General features: G+C 61.1%; 1 protein-coding gene across 1 annotated transcript; it reads right to left on the minus strand.

The window, feature by feature from the left end:
* Window positions 1-1344: 1344 nt before the first annotated feature.
* Window positions 1345-22121, minus strand: LOC112969381 (unconventional myosin-Vb-like). Its single transcript, XM_026072646.1, has 38 exons — window positions 22095-22121; window positions 17889-17999; window positions 17250-17412; window positions 16969-17113; window positions 16575-16731; window positions 15908-16048; window positions 15508-15589; window positions 15114-15221; window positions 14711-14823; window positions 14222-14487; window positions 13876-13957; window positions 13365-13505; window positions 13162-13284; window positions 12588-12671; window positions 11946-11948; window positions 11497-11643; window positions 11143-11240; window positions 10898-10984; window positions 10717-10828; window positions 10215-10426; window positions 9853-10009; window positions 9199-9438; window positions 8107-8316; window positions 7723-7816; window positions 7311-7456; window positions 6785-6898; window positions 6397-6630; window positions 6218-6315; window positions 5007-5193; window positions 4697-4794; window positions 4122-4252; window positions 3787-3938; window positions 3346-3435; window positions 2942-3092; window positions 2190-2460; window positions 1918-2092; window positions 1652-1732; window positions 1345-1550 (listed from the first exon to the last, which is right to left on the minus strand). The coding sequence occupies exons 1-38, from the start codon at window positions 22119-22121 to the stop codon at window positions 1392-1394; spliced, it is 5190 nt and encodes a 1729-aa protein (XP_025928431.1). The 3' UTR covers window positions 1345-1391.
* Window positions 22122-23640: the final 1519 nt, after the last annotated feature.

Raw genomic sequence — 23640 nt, forward strand, 5'->3', positions numbered from 1 at the left:
CAGTGGTGTGCGTGTCTCGTGCGGGTGCCCGGGGAGCGCGGTGACGCCGGGTGACGGCGACAGCCCCCAGCTAGCGGGGCTGCTCCCCGCTAGGGCAGAGGGAGGCCCGATTCAACCCCGAAGCCAATATACCTCTACCCCCCCTCCCGAAACAGGGTATCCCAGCCTGTCCCCTCTTTCCGGCCCTTTTTCTATAGGATTCGCCTGGGACCAAAGGGTTTAGCTGTTCACTCTCGTTTCCGTTCAATGTTTACACCCCTTTTTCTAACTGCTGCTCCGGGGCGGCCGGGTTGGGGCTCAGCCCTCGGCCCCTGCACACGCCGACCTCGGCCCGCCGCGCACCGGCCCCCCCCTTCCCCGCGTGCCCCCTCCCCCCCGAGACGTCCTGTTCGGCATGTGATTGAACCGACCAACTCTGCTCATGTAGCACATTTGTCRACGATGCCCGTGTGTCTGTAAATACCCGCCCGGCGCCGCCGGCGGGGACAACCATGGATGCATGACAGTGAGATGTTTTGCACTATTTTGACTTTTTTGGGCTCTGTAAAAATATTTTATTATAACTGACATTAAAAAGCACACCCTTCACTGTGTCCAGGGGTGCTGCAGGGCAAGGGAGGACAGGCACCCAAGGGATCCCTGTCTGCACTTACCCCCCAGCCGAGCTGAGCAGGGGAAGCTTGGTTTTGAAGGGAAAGTCTCCAAAGCCAAAGCTCTCACAGCTGAGGTTACACCACTGATAAAGAGCCCAGAGGAGCAGCTCTGCCCAGAGCACCAGCTCCAGGGAAAAGGGATGGTCCTGAATGCACTGAGCCCCTGCAAGGCCAAGACCTTCAGCAGAGGAGTTAAAGGGGATCGAGCTGAGCTGTCCTGCTGGCTCACAAGTGAGCAGAGCTCATGTGCACCAGCCTCTAACTCCAGCCAATACCACCCCATTTCACACCAGCATGCCCCACTGCCTCCAGGGCTGCATGTGCCCACAGACCCACCTGTGACACCTCCACCCCACAGCCATGACCTGGGGACAGAGCCCCAGCTCCCTCTTGGGCACAACACCCAGCCCCTGGCCCCAGGACCCAAGGGTAGCACCACCCAAAGAGCAGAGCATCCTCCAAAGACAGCCTCAGGCTCCAAGTTATCTGCAAAGACTTTTATTAACTTCAAAGGATTAAAAGAAGTGGTTGAGGCCCTCAGCACAGGACCTGCACAAGCCCTGGCTGCGCCACAAACAATGCACATGAGTTTCAATAAATAAATAGCTTCCCAAAGGAACTGGACACGTAAAAAGTGCTGCACCCAGAAGCCTTTGTGGCCTTCCTGTCCCGGAGGGGATTCAGGCTCATCCCGATGCTCAGCTGGGCACTGGCACCACTGCAGGGCTGGACACGGGCTCAGACACGGAGGAGGAAGGCCAGGTCAATGCTCTCAGGGATGTGGAGCTCATCCAGGTGCACAGAGGAGGCAGAGAAGGGCAGATGCACAGGGAAGAGGTGACACGTGTCCACCAGGAGCTGGCTGGGGCCCTCTGGGTTCTGCTCCTGCAGGCGTTTCTGCAGGGAGACGGTCCTCCAACATCCCACACTGCCCTGTGGGCAGGGGGTGACGCATGTGGGGCAGCACCCCAAGGTGCCAGACTCAGGGTCCCACTCACCTCAACACTGCTGATGAAGCTGGGGCTCACACGCTCCTCCAGCCCGGCAGCAGGGGTGTAAGCCCGTAGGATCTTCACAACCTGCAGGAGATGGAGGGGACCATCAGCAGGGACCAGCTGCCCCACTAATCCCAGTGCCATGTTCAGGTCTGCCAGACTTCAGTGCACCCAGGGAGGCTGAGTGGGCCCAGGGTGGAGGGGGGGGGTCATGCAGAGGGATGGGAACCTCTCAGGTGGGTGCATGGCCAACCCAAGCGCCATGGTACCTGCTGTGTCGACAGCACCGTGCACAGGCTGCAGATAGCTCCAGCATCCTCCTCCGTGGCCTTCTTCACCTGCAGCAGCTGGGCAGCCTGCACCAGGGGCTCGAGCACCTCGCGAGCCCCGCTCTGGTGCAGCCCCTCTGTCCGCAGCCACTGCTCCAGCTGGCTGATGTTGTACCTGCAAGGGAGACCAGGCCATAGGGAGGCAGGCAGGCATGTGCCAGGTCCCTGTGCACAACCTGAGCTGTCCCCCTGCCCGGCCACCCCAGACTGACCTCAGCTGGATGCCACGGCTCCAGGAGCAGGCATCCTTCCTCAGCAGCAGGTAGTTGAGGGTGGTGCCGCTGATGAGGAAGAGGAGCTGGCGGATGGCCTGGTGCACCACGGTGGCAGGCAGTCCTTGGCGGCTCAGCGCCTCGCGGAAGGAGCCCAGCTGCAGCAGCAGCTCGGGCAGTGTGTGGGCAGGGGCTGCCAAGGGCCGGCGGGGGCCGGGGGGGCGAGCAGAGGACAAGCCCTGGATGGTCTCACTTTCCAGCATCGCAGCAACTAGAAGGGCAGAGAGGGCTCAGCCTGGCCGTGCTGGAGGGCCCAGCTTGGCCAGAGCAGAGGGGAGATGCTGCGCTGCACCTTGAGCATCCAGCACCTCGGCCCTGGGTCTGGGGGACTGGTGGCAGCAGAGGTGCCCCAGCCCTTGGGGGCACCTCTCCCCCCAGTTGGCCACATGCTGGGAGGAGGCAGAGCTGGGCATGGGGGAGACTGAGCATCCCGATGTCCCCAGGGACTTGGCCCCCCACTTAAGCACTTCCTCCAAGCCATCCCTGAGGATGCTTTAGGTGTTCACCATGGAAGGGCAGCCTCAATCCAGGGCACCTTCCACAGTTCAGACCAGAGTCCTCCCTGCCCCTCTCGGTACAACCCTCATGGCTGCAGGAACAGGCAGTTTGTGCAGCCAAGTGCAGCTGTGCTGAGCCAGCTCCCACCCCACCCCACGGGGTACCTTGCGCCCCCCACCAAGCCCCAGCCGTACCAATCATGGGTTTCAGGCCCTTCTCAGCAGTGCGGATGAGCTGCTGGTAGAGCTGGACGGCCAGGGCACCCAGGCTGCGGCAGGCGCCCTGTGGGTCCACGTTGTGCAGCCGATGCTCGTTCTGCCTCACCGTGTTCTCGTGCCAGTAGCTCTGCAGGGCACAGGCTGGGTCAGGGGGCTGTGGTCCTGGGAGATGCTGCTGAGAACCCACCCTGGCCCTCCAGGAGCCGTGGGGCCCGAGCAAGGTGCAAGGTCAGCCCAGCACATTCCCAGGCTGTAGGCCTAGAGGATGGAGCCCCAAAGCCCAGCAACACCTAGCCCAGGTTGGGATGGTCACCCCATCTCTGCTCAGCTCCCACCCCTCCCCAGGGAGGCATCACAGCCCCTGCGGGGCTCGGCCCTACCTCATCCCTGCCGTACTGGCGCAGGCAGTTCAGGAGCCGGCAGGCATTGGCAAGCCACAGGGCCACCACGTCGAAGTCATCACTGTGCTTCTGCAGGAGGGGACAACGAGGGCCGGGGCAGAGTCCCAGCCCCAGCATGGGGTCAGTGGGGCTCTGGCAGCGACCGCAGCAGGTCCCACATTAGCTCCGTGACCCACACTATCTGCAGCCTGATGAGGGGTTGTACTGGTCCCCTAAACCCAGTGGGCCACAGCCTCCCTGCCCCACACCAGGGCACCTCAGGTTGGGGACCACCACTGATGCAGTCAGACCTTCCAGCAGGAGCCCTGCAGCACCCAAGGGCACCCTCCCACCCCAGGAGACGCTCAGGCTGGAAACAGCCTGGCACATGCTAGGCCTGGGGGACAAATCCACCTCACTCTGCCCAGCAAGACCCAGCACCTTCATGACTCTCTTGATGGCATTGACAGCAGCATCCAGGAGCGAGCGGGCCCGGGGTTCGTCACAGCAGTGGTCTGCATGCCGGAAGCACATGAAGAGGATGTAGGCTGGCAGGTCCGGGAGCACCCCAGGGCTGCTCTGAGGTCTGTAGTCTAAAGGAGAGAGAACAGTTGGCATCCAAGCAGCTATGGAAAACTGGTCCCGAGCTGGGCAGAATCCTGCCCCAGCAGTGTGGGAAGGAGGAGCCCACACACATCAGGCAAGAAACCCTGCCAGGACTTGCAGGGACGAAGCTGAGATGTGGGGTAAGGAATCTCCCTCCCTCCAAATCCTACCTGTAATGATGGTCCTGATGATGCGCCCTTCATCCTCCATTCTCCAGGCCAGCATGGCCTGGGACAGCCCAGCTGGGGAAGAGATCTTTGGGGACCCTGCTGCCTCCTGTCCTGACCAGGTGGCCTCTCTCCTTACTGGGGAGAGGAGCACAGGTCAAGTCCTGCCATGGGACCAGGACTGGGTCCTGTCCCAGAGAGAGAAGCCAGGAGCTATCAACTATCAGCTCCAGCTGTCCCTTCTGAGGGACTCCAGCATGGTTGGGGACCTGCTCCAAGGCACTGGCTCCTTCAACCACAGTGCAGAAGGGGAAAGGGAAAGGTCCCCAGAGGCAGCCAAGACAGGAAGGATCCCATTTACCATGCCTTGGAGAGGATGCAAGCTCACTGGAGCAAGGACCATACCTAGGAGCTCCCATTAAGGGACACGATGTGACATGAGCCCAGCAGAGCAGCTAAAAGGCCATGTCCTCCCAGCACCTGGCAGCCTCCCTGCTCCAAGCAGAGCTCCTCAGCACCCCTCTTTGGGGGAGGCCCTGCTCCCTGGCTTGAGCTGCTTGGGAGGGAGCTGCAGGCACTTGCCTGTGAGGTCCTGGATCTGCTTTGCATAGGCTCTCAGCTGCTTCTGGAGCTTCAGTGTGGTCCTTTCCTGCTTCTCCAGCTTCTGGGCCAGCTCCTGGGCAGGCACAGGGCTTGTGAGGCTCAGGCAGCCTCCCCTCAGTCCAGACACCCTCACCAGCACCTAGGACCCTCCTACGGGGCAAAACTGGCAGGAGACAGCAGGGTCCCCTGCACTGCTCCCCAAGGGGCTGCCTGGGGCTCACGTGAGGGCTGGAGGGGGAAGCCAGCCCCCAGCCCTGTCCTGGTGCCCTGTTTTCCCCTCCTTACCCAGTTCTCCTCCTTCAGCCGCACGACATGCTGCTGCAGCCCCTCCTGCCCCTGGTGCTGCTGCAGGTCCTGGATCAGGGCCGCCTGCTGCTGGCTCAGCTGCTTGAGGGAGCAGATGTCCAGGTGCAGCACTTCCACCTCCTCCTCATGCTGCTGCTTCTCCTCCCGCAGCTGGCTTGCCAACAGCCTGCAGGGCACAAGCACAGGGCATGCATGGGCTAGGCAGGGGAAACTGAGGAACGAGGCTGGGCCATCACCCAGGGAAGGATGACAGATCTAACTGGCCCCCTAGAGAAGCATCTCCCATCTCATGTTTTCCTGCATCAAGCCTTGAGCACAAAAAAAATGTACGTAGATTTTTGTGCCAGCTCAATAACAGGCTGCTTCCAGCCAAACCCTCTGCCACCCTTGGAGGGCTCCTATTGAGCCTGGGGCACCCAGGGAGCTTGAGAAATGGGTGTTCCCATGTTGCCTGTATTTGGGAGCATAGTGGGATGCTCTAGCTCCCTGGGAAAAAGCAGCTGGGTGCACTGGAGGAAATGGGAGCTGGGACTGCACCGAGCCCACGGCTGTGTGGTGCGGGGTGTCAGGCTGCCCCTCACTCCCAGCCCAGCTGCTCGTTACAGAGCTCAGGCTGTAGACGCTGATCTTGCATGGGGAAGGGGCTGCTTTGAACAGGGTTTGCAGCCTGCAGGGCCTGGTTGGAACATGCCTTCCCACCATGGCGACTGCGGTGGGCTAGCGATGGCCGGCTCCTCCAGAGCAGGAACCGCCTGGGAGCAGCAGCCTGAGACATCCCAGCTTGGCAGCCTGTTGTGGGGTGGCACATTCCTGCCTTCGGGGCCAGGGTCAGAGCATCCTTACCCTCTATCCAGGGATGGGACCGCAGACCTGGGGTGGGTGGGAGAGCCAGCAGCCTGGGACTGGCAGGGGCACCTTCCCCAGGTGCCCGGTGCACCCATGGGAACAGCACTTCCCCCGGCCTCCTCCAAAGGCAGGGAAAGCCACAGTCCAGCCATGCTCACACTCTGGGCAGACTGCTCACAGCACACACCTCAAACAGGCAGTCCCTAGCCCATCCTGGAGACCCTGCCCATGTTTGCTTGGCATGCCATCTGCACCAGCTGAAGGACTGTACTCATGTCACAAATGCCAGGTACAAACTGGCCTCAGCTAGAGAGTCTCCTTGGGGGTGCACCACCAGCACTCACCTATTGGCAACCTGGACAGCATCATATGCATGCTTCAAGTCATCATCTACAGCTGCTTTCTCCGGGCTCCTGGCCAGCCCCAGCATCTCAGCTATGTTCTGCTGGGAGAGGAAAACAAGGTGAGATGAGCTGCCATGAGCCTGGGTCCAGGCCCGCTTGCAGCAGGGAAGGGTGCTCACCCTGCGTTTGAGAAAGTCCAGGGGTTTCTTCTCCTCAGGCTCTGCAGGAGCTCTGGCCCTCCGCAGCTCCTCCCGGGTCCGGGCCAGCTCCTCGTTGACAGCGTTGAGCTGCCCCAGGAGGAGGAGATACGCCTTCTCAAAGGGGTCCTGGCCCACGTTGCCGTTCAGCATGGCCTCACTGCCGGGCTGGGGCTGCTGACCCTCCAGCACTGGTTGCCAGCGCTCTTCTGGCCCCTGGACACAGGGAAGGGGACAGAGGTTGGCCCAGCAGCCCACACCATGTGCAACAAGAGACATCCTTCCCCGATAGGGCAGGCAAGAGAAGGGACAGACCACTCTCCCCTCCATCCTCACCAGGCACACTTGGGTCACTAGTGTCACAACTTGCCTCAGCCTGCAGGTCAGAGCCATCCCGTGAGGGGGCTGTGGACATGGAGGACAGGTAGCTGCTCTCTGAGCCCAGGAAGCTCTCAGACGAAGGGGACCGTCTGAAGGTGCTTTGCTGCATATGGAGAGAAGCACAAGGCTGTTCTACCACATCCCACCATCCCTGCTCAACACTGAACAGGGCAGCTTCTCCTGACTGCTAGAGGGGAGTCCCACTGTGAAGGAGCAATAGCTGAAGGGAAGATGATTTTGGAAAACCCCAGGTTATCTTGGCTTAGGGATCCCAGCACATGGGGTTTGGCCCCCAATTCTCATTTCCCACAAGGCCAGAGGTTGCCCTAGACTAGCCGGCTGCATGGCAGAGACCTGGTACCTGCTGCCCTGCAAGGGCACCAAGGGAGGCATTGCTCCAAGCTGGCTCAGCTGGTTTCCTAGCAAGGCTGGTGTTCAAGGACTGCTATATTCATCACACTCAGCTGTGGTACTCCTCCACCCCAAACCCCTCCGTGTCCATGCCAGTCTGTCACCTTGTGGAAAGCCACCTCATCCCGCAGGTTCTCATAGCCCTGCTCCAGGCGGGCGTACTCCTTCACCAGGCTCTGGTAGCGAGCCCGCTCCTCTTCAAGCTCCTGCAGCAGCCCCCGGCTCTCCCTTGCTGCTCGCTGGTGCTGCTCTGCAGGACAGATAGACATGGGAAGTGCTCATGGCCTGAGTGGGGCTTGCTCTGGCCTAGCGACATCCCTCAGGCAGAAGGGAGGATGCAGGCTGTATGGCTCTGGGCAGAGCCGGGACCCCTCCGAAGGGGGGCAGCATGGCCAGGGTCCCCCTCCTGCAAGGGGGCTTGCAGGCACATGCATTCAGCCTGAAGGACCAGCCCATACCCAGTTCTCCGGACTACTCCCCAGGGACAGCACGAGCCAGGCAGAAGAGGCCTTTTACCTTCCAGATCCTGTGACTGCTCCAACGTCCGCTGGATCAGAGCATCTCTCTCCTCTCCCAGGTGCAGCTTCACAGCCTCCACCTCTGCCAAGCGCTGCATGAAAAACCAGGGGGCAGATACAGCCAGAGCCCTGTGCGGGGCCAGCCCCGGCTGCCTGCCCTTGCCTGGGGATCTCCTGCCCGGCCCGGCCCCTGCAGGGTCTATCCTGGACCAGCCACTGGTGCCCAAGCAGCATTGCCAACTAGCAGATCCTGGAGAGCCCCTTGGAGCCCAAGGCTGGATTAAGCCAGGGTTAAGAGTAAGAGCATCCCTGGCCAAGCTTGTCCAGCCAGGGCTGCCCCAAGCGATGGGGAGCAGCCAGGACCCTCTCCCCTGCATCCAACCTGTCTCAGCTCCTCCACCTCCTGGCCCAGCCTGCTCTCAGCACTGTGCCGCTCCAGCTCAGCCAGCCGCTCCTGCAGGTGCTGGACATGGGAGTCGCCCACCGTGTCCTCCCGCAGCCGCTGCATCTCAGCCCGCAGCCGCTGCACCTCTTCGGCATGGGCAGCGTTCAGCGCCGACAGCTGCTCCGACAGGCGCTGCTTCTCCTGGGCCTGGGCCGATGGGGCAGAGCACATCAGATTGGGTCCGAGCAGGGCAGTGTGTCCCCACCCGAGCTCCATCAAGTGGTGCACTGTGCCAGAAGGAGCTCACACATATCCAGGCTGATCTTTTGCAGTGAACCCAAGAGTCCAGGTACCTCATTTCCCACCAGCCTGAACTGTTTGGAGCCCTGAACCTCTGTTACCACCCAGAGCAGAAGTCCCCTCCATGAGGCATCACCCCAGATGAAGCCACACATGAGACTAGCCATAGCTTCACAGCCCCTTCCCCACCTCCCGGTCAGTCCTGACCACAGGCTTTTCCAGGCCTGCTTCCCCCAATGCCCAGAGACAGGATTACACCCCTCCACAGCCACCCCCAGAGACAGAGCAGCCAGAACCAATGCTGAGACAGTGACGCAGATGGAGACAGCAGATGCTACCGGCTGGGAGCTCAGTAGGAGAACGCAGCGTGCCGGGACAGAGCTGTTCCCAGCAGCACAACACCTTGCTGCAAGGCTGCACCCAACTGAGCGCCCAGGAGGGAGCCCAGCCTGGGGAAGGACAGAGCCACCCAGCCTTGGGGCAACAGCTCCTCAGGTCCACAGGGAAGCACTAAAAACCCAGGAATGAGAAATGGATATGTGATTTCTGCCTGGTGACGTGCATCTGCAGGGCCAGCTCCCACCCCACAGCCAGGAGGGGACCAAAGACATGGGATGCTGTGGTTTCAGCTTCTGGCAAAGAGCAGTCTGCCCAAGCAGCTGCTGCCTTGCCCTAGGAAGTTGGGATCCGGAAGGAGAGCAGAGGTTGAGGATAGTTAAAGCAATGCCCCGGGGCTGCTGTAGCCCGAGTCCTGGCCACAACACCATGCCATAGCCTGGCAGCACCCACCTGCTCGTCCAACCTGCACTGCAGCTGCATCACCTTGATCTCCATGCCCTTGTGCAGCTGCTTGTAGTGCTCGACTGAGCGGGCCTCAGCACGCAGGCGCCGCAGCTCCTTGCGCGCCTGGGTCCGGCGGTAGCAGCACTGCAGGTAGATGACGGCCCCGCGCAGGCGAGCGTAGTGGGCACGGGCCAGCCAGCCGCGCACGGCAGCCTGGATCACCACAGCCTTCTGGTGCCGCACCATCTGTGGAGGGAGAGTGGTGAGGCAGTGGCACCGTCAGCAAAAAGGGGGGACCAGGGGAAAGCCAGTGCTGTGCAACTGGGGATGCTCAGGGTCAGTCTGCACTGTCACCAGGAGATGATGGGGTGACTGTCCCCTGCAAATCCCACCCTGGGCTTCCAGCAAGCAATGCTCAGCCTGCCAAGTGACCACAGCTCGTCACAGAGGACAGGAAGGTGGCAGCATTGCAGATATGGACCAGGGTGACAGCAAGGAGCTCCCAGCCTGCCCCAGCATGGCAGGGTGCAAGGCCCAGCACCTCCTGCCTTGCACCAGGGCAGGAGCACAGCAGGGCTGCGCCATGCCCACCTCCAAGGCTACAGCTTGGCCCCATCCAGGCAGGACCCCCTCACTCCCACTGCGCCACCAGGCTCCTACCTGTTGGTAAAGACATCTGGCAAACATGCCCCGGGCAAAAGCCTGGATAGTGAGGACAGCCCGGCACACACGGAGATAGGAGCGCCTGGCCAGAGCCATCCTCACGCTCTTCTGCAGCACCACGGCAGCCCTGGTCCTCCGCAGCACCTTGGCAAGCCTGCAGGGAGGGCAGAGAGCTGGGCACGGGGTGGCAGAGCTTGCAGGCAGGGCAGAACCCCCCAGCCCATATCGCAGGGACACCCAGGTCAAAGCAGAGCCAAGACCAGCTCACCCCAGAGCTGAAGCTCTTTCTCAGCTCATGGCATCAGGCCTCTGCTGTTCCCTCCACAGGGGAGGCACCCCAAGCCCTGGCCCCAGCTCACCTCCGGGCCAGCATGCCCCTGGTATAGCGCTGCAGGCAGACGGCCGCCGTGCGCGTGCGTTGGAAGCGCCTCCGCGCCAGCCAGCCTCGCAGGTACCTCTGCAGCAGGACGCAGGCCTCCCTCAGCCTCCGGCAGCGCAGCTCCTCCAGGTAGGCCACCTGGCCAGCCCGGAAAAACACCTTGCTCTTCCCACACTGGTACTTCCTGGGGTCCTGCATGCAAGGGAGGAGTCAGTGCCAAGGACAAGGCACATCCCAGCCAGGCTCCCCTGCTCTATGTTGCTAACAGCACTGCTCACTGCCCTGGGACTTGACCTCCTTGTTCAGCCTCCCCTGGGTCTGGATCATCCCAATTTCTCCTTGTCTCCCAGCACACCCAGTCCTGGCTGTGCCGGATCAGTCGCTGTACCCCACCAGGCACCCAGGCATGCCAGCAGAAAGATGGGGAGAAGCATCTTCAAGGGATGCTTGGATACCATGGCCTCCACATCGAGGGCTCTTACTTGGAGCAGTCTCTCCAGGACAAGGCTGCAGATCCGCTTCTCATCAGTGCCTGTCAGCTCCTCCCTGCTCACCAGAGCCCGGTACCTGTCGAAGAACTCCTGGTACGTCCACCTGTGGGAGACGGTCAGGGAGTCAGCGGGTGCCATGGCCAGCAGGAGCCCTGGGGTGCTGCCAGGGTACCTGGAGGGGTAGCCCGAAGCGCTGATCCGGATGGTCTCCAGGACACCGCAGGCTCGTAGCTGTTCCACTGCTCGCCTGGAGTCAAACCTAGGGCAAAGAGGGTCTAACTGGGACAGGATCCCAGCCAGACCCCAGCCCAGCATGCAGGGCCCTCCTGGGCTAGGGCAGGTAGGACACAGCTTGGGGAGTGACAGCGCCTCACACCATATCCCCAACCCTCCAGCCTCCCCCGGCCAAGCACTCACACAAAGGGCTGCTTGCTGTCGTTGGGTTTGATGCAGCGGATGTAGTGCGGTGTGGTGCTGCCCAGCATCTCCATGAGCTTGTGCAGGGAGGCTTTGAACTGCAGAGGACAACACAAGTGCAGTCAGGGCTGGCAGGCATGTCCCGGGGCTCATGGTCCCCAGGAACCAGCTACATGGAGCAGGGCTGAGCTGGCCTTCTACCAGCAGCCCCAAGCTGGGGCAGAGGGCCCAGGGCTGGCAGAGCTGCCTGCAAAGTCCATGACAGGTCCTCTCATGGCTACCCTACCCCTGGGCATCTGTGCCCCATGCACCCTCCCTGCCTTGGGGTCAGCACACGGTTCCCCAGCTCAGTACCTGGCTGGCGATGGACTTCTTGTTCTTGTTGTTCCCGGGCAGTGATCTCCGGCCAGGGCGACTGGCCGGCCTGGGCCCGCTGGACCTACGGGACTGTGGGACTGTGCCCTCCCCTTCCTCCAGGAAGAGCTCGGCGAGCAGGGTGGACTGGGGCAGAGCAGAGCAGCTATCAGAGCCAGGCAGACCTCGCACAAGCATCTCCCCTCCGAGGCCACCTGAGACCCAGCGCCCAGAGATGCAGCCCCAACAGCCCGCAGGCTCTGCAGGGGCCAGCTCAGCGCACAGTCCTCTGCCCTGCTACAGAGCACTCCTCCCAGATGTGGCCCAGTGCCTGCCAGATGTGTAGGAGCCAGCTGTGCTTCTGCCTATTGCTTCCCCCAGGTGAAACCCAGTGCAAGCCCTGGACACCCTCCTAGGTGTGCTCGAGAGCCCTCCAAGCCTCCCCTTACCTTCTGCCAATGCCGCACAGGGTGGAGGGAAGAAATAACAGCGTTACTAACCCGGGAGCAGCAGGATGCTCCAGCCCTCCGCAGCAAGGGCAAGGCCGAGGTATCCGGCACCGCATCCCACACCCAAGCCACGGGAATGGGGTGGGGGTGTACCCAGATCTCAGGGCTGCGCTGCCCACAGCTGGTGTCATACAAGGCCAAGCCCACCCAGCCCCTAGTCCACCCTGTGGGTCCGGCACACCTTGCAGCACCAGCAGGGCATCAGCGTGGGCCTGGCACCATCTGCTGGGAAGCATCCTCACTGCACCAGCCCTGCATCCACCGGCACCAGGGGGGCCAACATCTGCCTCTGTGCCCAGGAGCAGCCTGGTAGGGCAGGGCTGAGCACCCTTCATCCTGGCCGTGAGCACAGGGTGCCCTCCCCATCTGCTGGCACCCAACCAGGGAAGAAGCCAAGCAGAGCTCCTGGCATTAATCCTGCTCCCTCACAGGCAAGGAGGGAGCAGGCAGGGATTTATCCCGCAGGGCTCATTTTCTACACTGCCCAGCACTTCCAGTCCCCAAATCCCCTCGCAACAAGTCACCCAGACCTTGCCCTGCATGGCCCCTGCTCTGTGCACAGCTGGGCAGTTTAGCTCTCACCTTGCTGGCTCGCAGCAGCCCGACCAGCTCCTCAGGAACAGTGTCCCTGTTCTTCTCCACAAACCCATTGCACTGGTATTCCACCTGGCAGGGGACAAAGCCAGCACCAGCATTAGGCTGGGGAGCTTCCCAGCCCTGTCTAGAGCAGGGCTCTGCTTAGGGTCAGTTCAAGGCTTCATAAAGTCCTGGCATGAGTCAGAGCTTGTCTTGGCCACATCTGTACCCTTTCTGCCCTGCTGGGAGGCTGCTGGTGCTCAAAGGCTGGCGATGGGAACCATCACTGGGCTCAGGCTGTGCTGAGGCACCCAAGAGCCAGGGAGTCTCCATTTTGAGGGCCTTGCAGAGAGCTGGAGGCCAGAGACTTGCTCCAGCACAACCAGCAGGATCTGCTTCCCTTGCCTGGGAAGGTGTCTGGACACGGGTGGTTGTCCCAGCTGTTTGGGATGGCAGGAGGCTACAGACTGGCAGAGCCGCTGCCACCAGCTCTAGCATGGGGCAGGCTCCATGCCCACTGGCACAGACCCACTGCAGAGCCCTCCCAGCCCAAGACCGTACCCACCACAACTCTCCCTACCTTGCCAGCAAAGTGGCAGACAACAAAGGCATCTGTGGGCCTCTTGGGCTTCTGGAAGTGGGAGCTGCCGAGATGAGCCTGATAAAGCTTCTGGGCCCAGCTCCCATCACTGCCTTGGGGCATCTGAAAGGCAAGTGTGTCAGAGGGGGCAGCTGGGGGCTCTGAATGGCCACAGCCTCCTGCTGCCAGCACCCCTCGCCCACCTTGCACTCCTCATTCAGCAGGTCAAGGATGCCAAGCCGGCCCTCAATGAGCTCGATGCATGGCTGGTTGTCACAGAAGTCAACGAAGACCCAAGGAATCTCCTCTGTCACATATTCCTCCTGCTCCAACTTGAAGACATGCTGAAGGGAAGGAAGAGCAGAAGACAACTGAGCTGGGAAGGGATGGAGGGGGCCAGCCTCCAACACAGGCTGCAGGCAATAGCTTGCTTTCCATAAGGCACCTGAGCAGCCCTTCTCCTGGGGAACGGGAGAGAAGGCAGGGGCACTTTTAGCCATGCACTGCCTGGAAAAAGGAGAAGGCATCTCAGCATGGTCCATGCTCAACTCCAGCAGCCTCCCAGAGCCCTGTGTCCACAGTGTGTGGAACTCAGCCACCAGCTGCATTCCCAAGGCAGAGAGCCAAAGACAACAGCACAGCTGGGATGTGCAGGGCCCACCCTCACTAGCTCCCAGCACTGTGGGGGAGGCGGCACATCTTCATGATACCTACCAGGTTGAAGAGCTGCTGCAGCTTCTCATTGGCATAGTTGATGCAGAACTGCTCAAAGCTGTTGAGCTCAAACATCTCAAACCTGAGGGTAGCAGAGGACTGAACTGAGGCAGCTGTAGGGAACAGCCACCCCATCCAGCCTACAGCTCCACAAGGATGAGCAAAGCCATCTGAGGACTGGCACAAACACCCAGCTGACACCACTGCAGACAAACACTGTCCACAGTCCCAGCTAGAGCAGTCGCCGCCTGCGGACAGACTGCCATGGCTGATCCAGGAAAGAGACCCATGCTCTTCTTTGCAGCCCAGCCTGGAGGAGAGCTGACTGGAGCATGGCTCCTCTTACCCATAGATGTCCAGGATGCCAATGGAGGTGTGGTGTCCCTCTGGTGACCGCAGGGCACGATTGACCCTACTTGCCATCCACCTGAAGACCTTCCCGTACATATGCTTGGCCAGGGCATCCCGGGAGTCAAGTGCCTGCTGCCTGGACAGGGGCTTCATGTAGGTCTCCCCAGTGGTGACCAGCTTGCGGTAGCAGAGCCAGCGTGACACCTGCGATTCCTCAATACCCAGCAGCGTGCAGAACAGGCCCAGAGCTTTGTCTGTGGGCTGTGGACAGACAGAACCTTGTCACTCCAGGTGCTGGGGTGGGAGAATGCTGCAAGGGTGGCCCATGCTGGGCCAGAGACTGTTTGCACCCCATGGCCCATAGCCAAGGTGCAATTCCTGCAGCCAGAGCAGCTCAGGGAATCCAGATCCAGGGTCATGCCATGTGGACGCAGATGGGCACCCTGCCAAGGCTCAGGGATACCAGCAGCAAGCCGTCACCCACCTCAACAAAGCAGCCATCTCCATGACGGTCCCTGCTCCTGATCGTGATGTTGCCCAGGTGCAGGATGGCAGCCAGGACATTGAAGAGCTCCAGCTGCTCAGTCTCCAGGACCCCTGCCAGGCACAGACACAGCCTGATGAGCCCTGTAAGGCCTGGAGCTGTACCCAAAACCCCACAGGGCTCTCCCCACTTGCTGGTCTAACCCCTCTGCATTGCACAAGCTGGAGGGGATGGGAGCATCTGCAGGAGTGGGGCAAGGTTTCCCTAGTCAGATGGACAGCCAGGCTCCCCTGCACCAGGACACTGCAATAGCAACAAGGTGAAAGTAGTGGGTGAACAGCCATGTGGACTAGCCCACCCCACATGAGGCTCCCCCACCCTGGTGCCCGGGGAAGGACAGTACCCAGGAGCGAGAAGGCATGCCGTGTGCTGTCCAGGTCAGCAGCATCATCAGTGCCCTCCACGTAGGTGCACTGGCCCTGGCGGGTGTAGTGGAAGGACTCTGCCCCACCTGCAGACAAGACACCAGCTGGCATCAGCTCAGGAACTGGCACAACTGGCCTCCCAGGCACTGCTGGGCTGGCTTAGCCCTTACCCTGCCCCAAGCACTGGGGTGCCCATCCACGGCAGCAGAGCTGGTCCAGGGGTCACCCTCCAGCACCCAGCTGACAGCACAGGTGGCCCTGCACCTGGCCAGCCAGTTGGGGTAGGGCAGAAGGCAGGGGAAGGGGAGGGGGCCAAGCACTGTCCATCCTTGGCAGTGAGCTGTGCTGTGGGGGGGACATGGTGGCACTCACGGAGACCCAGGCCTTGGAGCTCAGGCAGGGCTGCTGAGGCACAGAGCTGGTAGAAGATGTGATAGTTCCTCTCTGCTTTTGCCTGCAGAAAAAATGAGAAGGAAAAAGCTTTGAGTGGCCTGGTCACCTCAGGGCATCCCACTCCCCCAGCAAGGGCAGGGACCCTGGGGCTGTGTCCACCCACAGCAGCGCTGGTGCCCTGGATTCAGAGATTAAGGGACATCTTCCCCTTTCCCAGCTCAATCCAGCAACACTGGGGTTGCTCCCCAGGAGGATGCCCTGGAGGGCAGGGTTCAGCCCAGCTCACCCCTGGGAGCACCAGGACATGGGGGGCCTCAGCAGGTCTCCAAGCTCCTGCAGCTCCCACACAGCCCTGTCCCCATCCACCCCAGAGACCCACCTGGAAGGTGACCCGGGACTTCTCCAGCAGGTAGGTTTTGATGGTGGCCCCTGTGACATATGCCTGGCTGAAGCCAATTTCTATGTACTTCCCAAAGCGGCTGCTGTTGTCATTCCTGGTTGTCTTTGCATTCCCAAAGGCCTGGTGGGGAGGGAAGGCAGGCAGGTTTGGCTAACCCTGCACCTGCAAGGGCTTTGTAGAGAAGTTCAATCCCCACCACCACTCATTTTAGACACAGCATCACCCACTAAACTTGCAGCAAAACCAGTAGGACCCAGGTCTTCCGCCTCTCCCTCCTTCACCAATCAGCCCAGCAGGCAGCACGACCAGTGCTGGGAGCCTGGATAAAGCCATGCCCAGCTGTGCTTGGGGCACCCAGGGACAAGGACCCCTTCCTCAATGTGGGATGTGAGCTCCCCCAGACCACACCTGGAGTTGCCACGGCTTGTTGCCTCAGCACAAGGACACGGGCATCCAGGGAGCAAGATGACCATGTGGCTTGGGGCAGTGCAGGGCTGAGATTTGAGCACTTTCAAGCCCCAGAAGCATGTGAGGGGTCAACCAGGGCTATGAGGAGCTCAAGGACACAGGGGCAGCCTGCAGGAGTGCCCAGCTGCCTCCATGCAGAGCTGGCTTTGGGCACAGCCTGGGGAGACAGGGGACCCACCTCCATGACGGGGCTGGAAGCCAGCACCTTGTCCTCCATGCTGGAGTCACCCAGGCTGCCCCCGACAGTGGTGAAGTATCGCATGGCATACTTGGCCGACGCAGTCTTCCCTGCGCCCGACTCGCCGCTTATGATGAGGGACTGCTTCTTACCATACCTGCAGGATGGAGATGTAAGACTGGGACAGCCACAGAGGGAAGGCTCGTGGGGAGAGACCGTGGTCCAGAGCACGCTTCAGTCTCCCCATTTGCAGCCTTGGAGGATGCTCCTGAGTTGGGAGCATCACCCTAAGCAGTGGCTGCTGTCCTTCCTCCCTCCATCTGCCCCACGCTAGCAGGGATGGTGGGATCTGGGAGAGCGGGCAGCAACCACGTGGCACAGCAACAGCTCTCACCGTGACATCTGCTTGTATGCTTCCTCTGCCAAGGCGAAGATGTGGGGGTCCATGTCCCCCACTTCCCGACCGCTGTAGGCATAAATCACCTCCTCCTCGTAAATGGGCAGCTGCTTGTACGGGTTGATGGCAACCAGGATAATACCTGGAGGAAAAGGAACATGCAAACCCAACGTCACGCTGGGGCACGACAGGTGCCTGCACCCCACTGAGCACCCAAGAGGCACACCACGCCAGTCCTGCCGGGGTGGGAGCCAGGCACAGCAGCGTGCAGGACTCACCGCAGTAGGTGTAGATGGCGTTGGCCTCCAGAAAGCGCACCCGGAGCGAGTGCAGCACAGCCGGCTCATGCAGGTAGCTGAGGGCCACCAGGTCATCCTCGCCGGAGAGGCAGTCGGGGTTGCAGAGAGGTGGCAGCTGGGACCCGAAGGGGTAGGCCAGCTCCTGCGGGGATGCAGGGAGCAGGATAAGCGCTGAGCCTGGCCAACAGCCTGCAGAGGGCAGGACTGGCCACGCAGGGGGCTTTTTGCAGGCCATGCTTGGGCCCTTGGTCACAGCCATCAGGAGCTGCAAGCCCAGCTGGCCCAGCAAGCTGAGCTGGAGGCAGTTTGGGGGCCAGGCAGGACCCAGCAAGCCTGGCTCCTGCTCGGAGCAATGGTACAGACAGATGCAGGACTGGTCGCAGGGGTAAGTGCTGAGTGTCTGCACTGTCTGGCCTCAACAGCTGGAGCAGACTTGTCAGAGATGTCTAGTGGCCACTGGGCACATCCAGGCAGTGTTCAAAACCACCACTGGCCTTTCTGCTCCCTGCTTTAAGGGCCCAGGTTCATTTGGGGCTGTAAAGGTGAATCCCACCTGCAGGCACAGGATGCTCAGCTAGCACAGGAGGGACCCACCAGGGCACGCAGCTCCAGCCTTACCAAACCATCTTCCAGGCGGAGATGGAGAACATTGTCTCCTTCCTCGTAGCCCCTGGTTACTTCTGCCACCCTCCAGACTTCAGTGCAGTCAGGGATCCACACCCGGGCACCCTGCAGGGACACAGGAAGGAGAGGACCCCTGCAGAGACCCATGGCAAAGAGGCTGAGCCAAGGAAAGCACCAAGCCACCAGGGTCTGAACCGACCGCCGCAGCCCTCTCTGCAGGCCACAGTGCAGCTCTTGCCCAGGACAGGCTGCCTGGTGCACAGCATCGCTCTAGCAGAGGCACCTGCTCCTGCAGCTCAACTGCTCCACAGTATTTCCACCCCAGCCTTGGGGTCTGGCAGCACTGCAAGTCCTGCAGCCCCTTCCCCCCTGCCAGCAGACAGACCCTGTGGGATTTTCCCTGTCACTGAAAAGTTTCTGCAAGAAACAGCTCAAAACCAGCTAGAAGCACCCCAGAGCCAGAGCCACCACCATCATCTCCCTGGAGCCAAGGAAGATGCTTAGAAGATGCTCCAGCACTGACCCTGGCACAGCTCCAAGGCCAGCTCAAGCAGCAAGTTGGGCAGTGACTCCAGTCCCCGCCGGTGAGCGGCAATGCCTGGTGGGTTAAAGCCCCTCCTCCAGTGAGTGCAGGATTAAGAGGGACTATAAAAAGGTGTCTTCCCTCCCACACTCCACATGCTTCAAATAGCAGCAGCACCAGTCCAGCACCGCCATCTGCCACAGGCGCAGCCGCTTCCCCGCGCCCCAAGCGCGGTAACGCAGCACCAGCCGTTTCCTCCGCCTCCCCTGCAAGCGAACCCGCTGCGTCCTCTGCACTGGCTTAAAAGCACCTTTCTGCCTGCTTCAGAGCCACCGTGTTGCTTGCAAAGGCAGGACTCTGCTTTTCTCCAAGCCTGGAGACCCCAGTCTTAGGGTCAGAGCAGCTTCCTTAGGTCTCTGCTCTTCCAGCAAGCGCTCGAGCCTCAGCAGGGTGGGAGCTGGGTCTGGCCTAACAGCAGCAAGAAGGGTCTGCAGTTGTGGCGCTGAGCCTGGCCACCCTCAGAGCACCTTGCTCAACTCCCAGCTCATCCCCACCAGGAGGCAGAGGGGAGAGGACAGCTCATGCCAGGTCCCACAATGTCATTTCACATAAAGGTAACAGGATCCACTAGTAGCCAGTGGTGAAGCCACGAGACAACTCCTACCCCAGCTTCTTCCCAGGAGGGATAACTAGCTTGTAAGCAGATATACATGCAGCAAGGTCCTCAGCCAACTGCTGCACTGATCCAGACACCACCTCCAATTCTGGAAACCCAACTGCAGCCCAGAGCATAGGGACAGCAACGAGACAAATCACCTTGTACCCTTCCCTGATGCTTGCAGCTTCCCATGGCCGGGCACAGTGGCCAGCCTTGTGCAAGGCACCCATCAGCATCTCCTGCCTCTGGTGCCCAGCTGCCAGAGGAAGTCTCCCCTCCACCATCCCAGGGCTGCCTCCAAACACCAGATGTTAACAAAGGCAGAAAGCAAAAATGCAAAATGCTCTGGACCCCTAGACTCAGGCACTAATACATGAGAAAAGCCTTTTTGAAGTCACCCTGCACCAGTGCCGAACATCTCCAGCCCCGCAACAGCCAGCACAACACCACCAGGCTCCTTTTGCAAGGTGCAAAACCCAGGTGAGAAAAATCATGCTGCAGGTGCCCCACTGGACTGGCAAGAGCAGGGGCAAACACCCAGCACCAAGCCGGTGCAGGGCAATGAGCGCTCCGGGAAGCCGGTGCTCCATCTGGCCCCGTTGCTGGCACAGGCGCCCGCGTCCCCTTGTTCTGTACACCGAGTTGTCAGACACCCGTCTCGGCAACCCTGCCAGACTGACGAGAACAAGGTCTGCTTCCAGGAGGCCGCTCCCTCCTGCTGCTCCGAGCAGGCAGAGACGAGGCCATATTGCGCGTTTAAAAAAGAAAAAACCCTCCTCCTAATAGATGCAGCTTTGCTTTCAGGCCACGACGGGAGCGGGGGGGAGCTTGTATCCCTTTCCACCAGCTCCAGGAGCCATTTCAGAGCAGCAAAGGGGCTCTAACGTACCGTGCTCCCGCCCCAGTGGGCTGCTGCTGGCCTCTCACTAGAAACAGGGGCTAGAAAAACATTCCCGTTTTGCTGATTTTGCAAATCCAGGAAGCTTGGCTTGCAGCAAAGCTTTCCGGGGCTGCAGTGTGCAAGGCACATGTGTTAACGCATCATTAAAGTGGATAAAACAAGTCCTGAATAGTCTGCAAGTCTAGCGGGGGAAGGAAGGGGGCCCGCACTTGGGGTTTACAGCCAAGAAGTCATTAGGAGACCGAACATTTGACTTTGCAGGGTTTTTTTTTTTTAAAAAAAAGGGGAAGGAACAAGATCAGGTTGCAGGGACTGCTAAACTCTGCTACAGGAAACCATTATCGTTTATGAGTCCTAGCCGCTGGGGGGAGCGAAAATTGCACCATCTAAAGCTTCCCACTAACGCACTAACAGGCTTCAGCCCGAAAGCAGGGCTGGAAGAACAAGCATCCCCACTAGCCTGCCCGGCGGCGAGCAGGTCACCCTCAGCCTGTGCTCCAGCCACCACCTCTTTTCCAAGGAAGCCCGGGGCTGACACACAGCAAGGAAACCTCCAGCCCAAATGCACAACCTGGAAAAGCTCAAGGCAACCGAGCCCGCGTTCGAGGAACAGCTGCACAATCTCAGCACTGAGGTTACCGGCACGGCACACAAAAGCCTCGGTCATGGTGGCTTCTCCTTACCCACGCAGCCTTCACCCACACAGAGCACCACAACTCTCCCCCTCCAGTTTCCAGGGGAATTAGTTTCTCTAGCTTTGCTCACAGCTGAGCCACTTCCAGCCGAAGGGCAGGTTTGCTAGGCACAGCCATTTCCATCCTAGCACCACCCGTGATTCGGGCCAAGGCAACCCACATATGGGGGAGATGCCTCCACCAGAGCCGTGAAAACCTTCCTTGCTTCACCCAGGTCGGCACCTTGCTCGTGCAGGGATGCTGCATCGCACCCATGAGCTCTGCAGAAACCTCCCTTGCGGGCTTGCGCCTCTTCGGGGAGAGGGGGACACACGCCAGCCTGCATGTCCCCATGTGCCCCTCCGGCCCTCCTGACCTCAGATCCTATCTGCCCACACCGGTGGCATCTCCAACCAGGCACCACCAGCTCTGCAGACCCATAAAGGCAGCAGCTGCCAGGCACACGTGCAGCTGGCTGAGCTCTATCCCTTCCCACGTCACGGGCACAGGAAGGAAGCAGTCAGACGGCCCTTCCTGCTGAAGGGCTCTTTGCAAAAGCTTCAAGTGCCACTAATGCAGGCAGTGTGCTTCGGAGGGGGAAACCCACCATCGGCATGCCCGGAGACATGTGAGGGGCTGCCACGGGCTTCGGAGACCCCCTGCTCCTTCAAAAGGAGGATGCCACCTGCACAGCCAGGCTGCCCACAGCACCCATGCGGGGCAGGACCGGCCATGGGAGCAGAACCAGGTGCTGTGCACCGGTGCTGGTGGGTATCTCACCCTGCAAAGGGTCAGCAAGCTGAGGGCCACCACATAGGTCCCCCAGGACCATTGTGTGGGGCGCCAGGCCCCCAACCAGCTGGTGGGCACCCAGGGGTGGCACCAGCTCCAGCTGCATGCGAGGCAGAGCAGCAGCCAGGAAAGCAGCTCTCCCAAGAGCATCCCTGCAAAAAGCACCCAGGAAGCCACGCTCAGACCAGGCTCAATCCCCAGTTTCTCAGTCAAGGATGGCACCTCACATAGTGCCAAGGTCAGGATGCCAGAGCCCCGGGGACGAGATGACCGAAACACCCCCAAGAGCAGGGCAGTGCTCCCAGGCCCACAAGAGGCCCCCGACAGCTCAAGCCCAGCTCCGACTCCAGGCTGGAGCAAGGACAGGAGGCAGCGAGCGCAGCACGGACTCCAGGAGCTCATCCCGGTCCCCGGCAGCGGTTCACCTGCCGGATTACAACAGGCGAACGCAAAGCACCGAGGGGAAATGGTTTCCCCTCGGCTGCACCTGCAAGCCGAGCCCGGGCCTGAGCGGGCAGCGCCGAGCACGCGGGCAGCGCCGAGCACGCGGGCAGCGCCGAGCACGCGGGCAGCGCCGAGCACGCGGGCAGCGCCGAGCACGCGGGCAGCGCCGAGCACGCGGGCAGCGCCGAGCACGCGGGCAGCGCCTCACCTGCCCGTACAGCTCCCCCGCCGCCATGGCGGGGCCCCCCGATGTCGCCGGTGCCGGTGCCTCGCGCCCCCGGGCCCCGGGGCTCCTTTATAGCCCGGCGGCGCGGCCGCTAATTGCCGCTAATTGCCGCTAATTGGGCGGGGGGGGGCAGGACGCCTGGGTCCCCGCCCCGCTCGGCCGCCGGTTCCGCCCCCTGCCCCGGCCGTGGGGACCCTCGGGGGGGGGGTGCTGAGCCTGGCTGGGACCCCCCTTCCCCGGCCGGGGCACCCTGAGCCCCCCTTGTCTAGGACACGCCAAGACCGGCCCCATGCGGGGCACCCCGAGGGCCCCCCCGGCCAGGGCACCCTCTGCCCCCCCCCCCAGGCACCCTGAGATTCCCTGTCTGGAGCACCCCAAACTCGGGACATCCTGACACCCCTCCTGTCTGGGACACCCCAGGACTGGCCCCATCCTGGGCACCCTGAGCCCCCATCCCAGGCACCCCCAGGCTCCCTGCTCAGGGCACCCCAGATTCCCCCCATCCAGGGCACCCAGAGCCCCCTGCACCCAGGGCACCCTGAGCACCCACTGCAAGCTGGGGGGGGGTCCCCAGGTGGTTTCCACTTGTCTTTGGGGGGGGATTTTGCCCCCCCATGACCTGGGGTGGGCTGGCAGCTGTCTGTGGGTGCCACTGTCTGGGGTCCCTGCCCTATGGGGGTGCCACTGCCCATGGGTGCCCAATGGATCCCCCACGAGTGGATGGTCCCCGCTGGCCTGCGGTGGCCTGACCAGCCCCATGGCGCTGCCGGTGCCGACTTTGCAGTGGGGACGGAGGCCAGGCCCTGTCCTGGGGTGATCCCGCCGGGATAGGGACAAAACGGAGGGGACGCGGCGGTGCCCAAGCGCCCTCTCCTGCCCCGCGCAGCCGGAGTCCCCAAATCGGCGGTAGAGGTGTGGACCAGCAACCTCACGCCGTGCCCGCGGTGCCGCCGTCCCCCTCCGGCAGCAGAAAGCACCGGCATCCTGCAACGGGCAATTTCTGCTGCAAAACCACCGAATCTCTAATTGCCCCCGGGGCCGGCGGCCTCATTAACGAACCACATAGGCAGCTTCGTGCCCTGTAGACCCAGCCCAAAACCCCATTCCCAGCCGCRCTTCCGCCCCGGGGGGGCGAGGACGCGGCAGCGGATGCCGGAGGACGCAACGGGAGCCCAGAGCCAGCGCCGGGACGTCCCAGGCGGCAACACACCGTACGTAGGCCGTGGATTCATATATAGTAAAAAGTCTTTATTAAGAAGGCTTTGAAGTCAAAAAATAAAACTCTTGATACAATTTTCATAACCGTCAAGTCAGCTCAGCAAATATATAATCAGTACTTTAGCCATGTAAGGTTAAAGGTCCGTTATTTTCTTTTTAAAATAAAATATATTTTAGTTTTTAAAATTTATTCAATAAAGTACATATTTTCCTATAAATTCCCTACATATACATAAAGAGGTAAAAAATAAAAAAATAAAACTAAAAAAAAAAACAACCACAAAATAAAAAGGAGATAGAAATTTGTTTT

The sequence above is a fragment of the Apteryx rowi genome, unplaced genomic scaffold, assembly GCF_003343035.1.
Source record: "Apteryx rowi isolate R43461 unplaced genomic scaffold, aptRow1 scaffold_1091, whole genome shotgun sequence".
NCBI classification, from domain to species: Eukaryota; Metazoa; Chordata; class Aves; order Apterygiformes; family Apterygidae; genus Apteryx; species Apteryx rowi.